Source organism: Halictus rubicundus, unplaced genomic scaffold (genome assembly GCF_050948215.1).
Source record: "Halictus rubicundus isolate RS-2024b unplaced genomic scaffold, iyHalRubi1_principal scaffold0029, whole genome shotgun sequence".
NCBI lineage: Eukaryota > Metazoa > Arthropoda > Insecta > Hymenoptera > Halictidae > Halictus > Halictus rubicundus.
In genome coordinates, this window is record NW_027488570.1 from 1,519,126 (window position 1) to 1,523,787 (window position 4,662).

At 35.6% G+C, this 4,662-nt stretch overlaps 1 protein-coding gene across 1 annotated transcript; it reads left to right on the plus strand.

The window, feature by feature from the left end:
- LOC143363293 (uncharacterized) lies at positions 1-2,376 on the plus strand. The gene is made up of 5 exons (XM_076803906.1): positions 1-103; positions 386-489; positions 536-552; positions 912-958; positions 1,413-2,376. The coding sequence occupies exons 1-5, from the start codon at positions 1-3 to the stop codon at positions 2,294-2,296; spliced, it is 1,155 nt and encodes a 384-aa protein (XP_076660021.1). The 3' UTR covers positions 2,297-2,376.
- The last annotated feature ends 2,286 nt before the right edge of the window (positions 2,377-4,662 follow it).

Sequence of the window (4,662 nt, forward strand, 5' to 3'; positions counted from 1 at the left end):
ATGCCAACTAATAGTTCACAGACAACTAATGATCTCGCTATATCCGATCTGGATCAACAATTTGATCTTCAAATGATAAATAACAGGAATGACATAAATTACAGTACAAGTGATAACTGCAGTGCTATTAGAAATTTGAAATTAATTACCTTTTTAAAAAAATGGTCTCTAGGAAATAAAATTAATCATACTCAATTAAATAATTTATTAAAGGGTTTAAAGGACATTTTTCCAGAATACAAAATTCCATGCGATTCCCGCACTCTGTTGAAAACTAAACGATCATCAAATATTGTGTCCGTTTTAAGCAAAAAGGAAAATTTAGCGCAATTTACATATTTTGGTATAAAAGAAAATCTATTAAACTTGTTGCAAACTGAAATAGGTATATTTCGTGAAATCAAAGAAACTTTAACCATTCGTTTAATTTTCAATATTGATGGTGTTCCAGTTTCAAAAAATTCGAACAAACAGTTTTGGCCCATTTTATGCAAACTGGTATTAAACAATTATATCGTGTCTCCTTTTCCGATAGCCTTATATTATGGTGATGCAAAACCAAATTCCTTAGCTGATTATTTAAATGATTTTACAAATGAATTAAATGATATTTTAAAGCATGGATTATTTTATAATGTTCAGGATTCAAGCTGTGGAATTCGGTGCCTATTGTCTAACCGGCGACCGCTATTTCATACGGTCTTTGTCGCGTATGTCAACACGCGGCAAGAGCGCGTGTCGCCGTTGCTCGACACCGCGTAGCAATCGTTTCAATTCTCATTGGCCGAATTTCACAGCTTGAATCCTTCAAATTGAGACAAACAAGGATCCACATTCGACGGTCTTTGTTATTTAAGGCACCTGCGTATGCCTTCTCACTCTCTTAACGTTCTGAACGCTCATCAATCAAGGTATCGCTCTAACACGTTTTCTCTTCTGTCCGCTCTCGTCTCGCTAAGTAGAGATTCTCTCTCGCGCGCTCTGAGACTCTCGCGATTTCGCATCATTCGGTAGCAGTATTCTCGCGATCTCCCGCGCCGCGTTACGTGCACTCTGCTTCGCGTCAAGATTTCCGGCGTCCGCGTAGAAGATTTCCGTCTCGCGGCGGCACGCGTTTCGTGCCGCTCAAGATTTCCTCTTCGCGATCCGACGGCAGAAGTTTGCACGCGCAAGATCTCCGTACGTTCGCCGGCTCGCGATTCTCGTTCGCGCGTTCTCTCTCGCGCTCTCGAGTGCCTCGCACCTCGTGCGTCGTACAACCGAGTGAATAAAGTGCAATTTTCCCAAAGGACAAAGGTTTGATTCTCCCGTCTCTCCTTGCCCCCTCGCGCGCTCATTTCTGAGTGGTCCCGGCCCCCCGGCGACTCCGACCTTCGGTCGACGCCAAACATATAATAATATTAATTTTAAAGTTTGCGTTATATGCTTTACATGTGATGCACCTGCGAGAGCATTTTTAAAAAATATTAAAGGGCATACAGGTCGCAATAGTTGCGAAAGATGCACAGAAGAGGGTACATACTATAAAAAACGAATTATTTACGAAAACCATAATGCCAGTGCTCGGACACATGAAGATTTTAAAAATTTTCGCGACATCAAGCACCATAAAAACAATGAAAGGACACCCTTATTAAATATAAGCACATTAAATATAATAGAAGATTTTGCTTTAGATTATATGCATTTATGCTGTTTGGGAGTAATGAAGAAATTACTTCATCATTGGTGTAAAGTAGAGTTCAGATTACAGCAAAGGAATAAATTATCAAAACGAATGATTTCGGCAGCAAAATACTTACCTAGTGAATTTAACCGTAAATCACGATCCATATCCGAATTGCCTAGATATAAAGCTACGGAGTTTCGTTTATTTCTCTTGTATCTAGGACCCATTCTTTTAAAGAAAATTCTTCCAAATATCTTCTATAACCACTTCTTATTACTACATGCAGCTATGAGAATTCTATTACTCAATAAATTACGTGTAGATGTAAAGTGGCTAAACAAAGCTCGAGAAATGCTAATTCAATTTGTCAATGATTCTTCTGTTTTGTATGGCAGAGAATTTAGTGTATATAATGTTCACAATTTAGTGCACATTACAGACGATGTCCAAAATTTAAAATATTCTTTAGAGGAACTAAGTTGTTTTCCTTTTGAAAATTACTTAGGGAAGCTAATAAGCATGTTACGCAGGTGGAATAAACCACTAGCACAGACAATAAAAAGGTTGTCGGAAAATGGAGCACCTACAATTAAAGAAACTAGTAAAAAAAGTATGTGTAGAATATGATAAAAAGAAAATACAATTCCCTTATTTTAATATAAAAGCTTATGGACTTCGAGACTCTTACGTTTTTGTACGGAATGATTATGTCCTACAGATCCTAGACATATCAACAAATAAAATAGTTGGTAGATTATCCACAAAATTGAAAACTTTTTACAAATACCCTATCAAATCGAAAATAATAGGAATATTTAAATTTGATAATTTCACAGATGAAATTTTATCATGCACTCTGAATGAAATTACACATAAAGCATTTATATATAAATGCCGTTCATACTTTGTAGCATGTGAATTTCTTCATTTATCTTATTAATTATTCATTATTATTATTAGTATTTGATTATTAGTTATATTATTAGTATTATTATTATTAGTTATATTGATTACTTCTTTCTGTTATGTCTAAAGTTTTTAATATGTCTTCAAAAAGAAGTATAATGAAAAAGCGAACTGTGATTCTGGACAGTTCCGATTCCGATTCTGAAAGCGATGAAATTCAGCAACCGCAAACAGCAGCGCCAAGTAAGTAGAAAAAATGATGCATATGTTAAATCTTATTGTAAACATAAAAGTATCATAATCAATGAAATATATAATGGTAAATATACTACAAATATATGTTAAATAATAAACGTAACGATACGAATATTATATTTTATGCAATTGTACAGATAAAACTATGAATGATACGTTGACGTCGTTCACTGAAGGACAATTGACACTATTAAATCGTCAATATATAGAATTAAAATACGATGTTACGTATGGAGACGTTTCTCCGCGTTCATTTCGATTAGAAGTTCTAATCTCTTTTCTGAGAACGAAAAGCGTCCCAACAGGCCCCTTGTTTAATGATTGTACTCCGGCTGGACGCAGCTGGCACGAAGCATGATTCAGTGACAGCACCGTACGATTTCCTAATATGGAAATCTTCAAAACATCCCCTTCTGGAATGTTTTGTCAAGAAAGTCTTTGATCGGAAACATCCTGGCTAACCCTTCGTTTTACCCCTATAAACAAAAGATCCAGCTGCAAACCTTAAACTCACTAGAAACGACAAATACGAGTATGCGACCGTAAAATAAAACAGATACATTCCCCTCTCATTTTTAGGGTATATAAACCCATGCATTTTCATCCTCTTCGGTTAGTCGAGAAGCGGTTCAGTCAAGATTCAGACGCGGTTCAGTACTCGTGCAGTCACGTCGCGTCAAGTCTAGTGAGATCGGGTTAAAGTCCCTTTCGAATCAAACGTAACCTTATAGATTCCGTTAGTTCGGTATATATTCTATTTGGCATTCAATAATCGCTATCTAACCCCGCATTGCCAGTGCGTCAACACCGTGCATCATAGGTAACAATTTCTCTAATTGTACACTTATCTACATCCACTCGCGACACAAACAATTACACTTGTAACTATTCTAAATCAGAATATATTTGTCTTGTTTGTTAACTCGCGTAATCTACAACCTTTAATTATTGCCTGATATCCTAATCTAATAATTGAACGTTCCCACATGATACAATCTTACCGCTCGGATTGTATCAAGTAAATTATATATAAGTTACGAGGCTTACTAATCTTAGATTCAATTCAACGAAGATTTCTCCAACCTAGTGGCTCCCCGGTTTCGCATTGGGTGTGTCCGCGTACCTAACTAACGAATTGAAACCATATTCCTGGGGTAACAACCCCTCGCCGGCCTCTCGCGTTGCTCGCAGCCCTGGCTCGTAACAACGAAATAAAACAAATTTTCAATAAATTAGAAGGAATTGAAAGCCTATTAAATAACATAGCAGTTAATGCAAATGCGTCTCAAAATATCGTGTGTCATGGCGAGGAGAGGTCTTTCTTAGACCAATTGCCACTGAAATCTGTCCAAGAAGTAACGGATTTTGATACCACAATATCAGAAAGTTCTGAAAAATTTAATTCACTGGTTTGTATTCATATAAATCCAGAATAATAAAATCGTAGTGCTGTATTTTTACAACTAATTATTAGGACAATACCATTTTCTAATATTTATCAAATAAATAATCGCATATCTTCTTCCAGGTACAATTACTTTATCTAGTCGGCGGCGATACCAATAACAAAATAATATATAATATGATGAACAAACTAATATCAAACCAAGCGGCAACTTTTTATTCAGTACAGGGAAGAAGAAAAAATTACCTTTTATAAATTTAAAACTGTATGATGCTGTAACTGGTAAATATACTTATAACTTTTAAGTTTTGTTTAAAAAATATATAATATGCAACATATTTTATTTTTTATTTCACAGTAGCAACAAGAAGAAGGCAGGCGTCTATTACAGACATGGAAATAAAAACCATCCTGTCTCTATTTTTAG

What these genes read in the sequence shown, in the direction of transcription:
- LOC143363293 (XM_076803906.1), top strand. Translation starts at nt 1, where the DNA reads ATGCCAACTAATAGTTCACAGACAACTAATGATCTCGCTATATCCGAT. An exon ending in CAGGAATGACATAAATTACA is followed by an intron (nt 104 to 385) that starts GTACAAGTGATA and finishes AAACTGAAATAG; the next exon opens with GTATATTTCGTGAAATCAAA. An exon ending in GTCCGCTCTCGTCTCGCTAA is followed by an intron (nt 959 to 1,412) that starts GTAGAGATTCTC and finishes TTAATTTTAAAG; the next exon opens with TTTGCGTTATATGCTTTACA.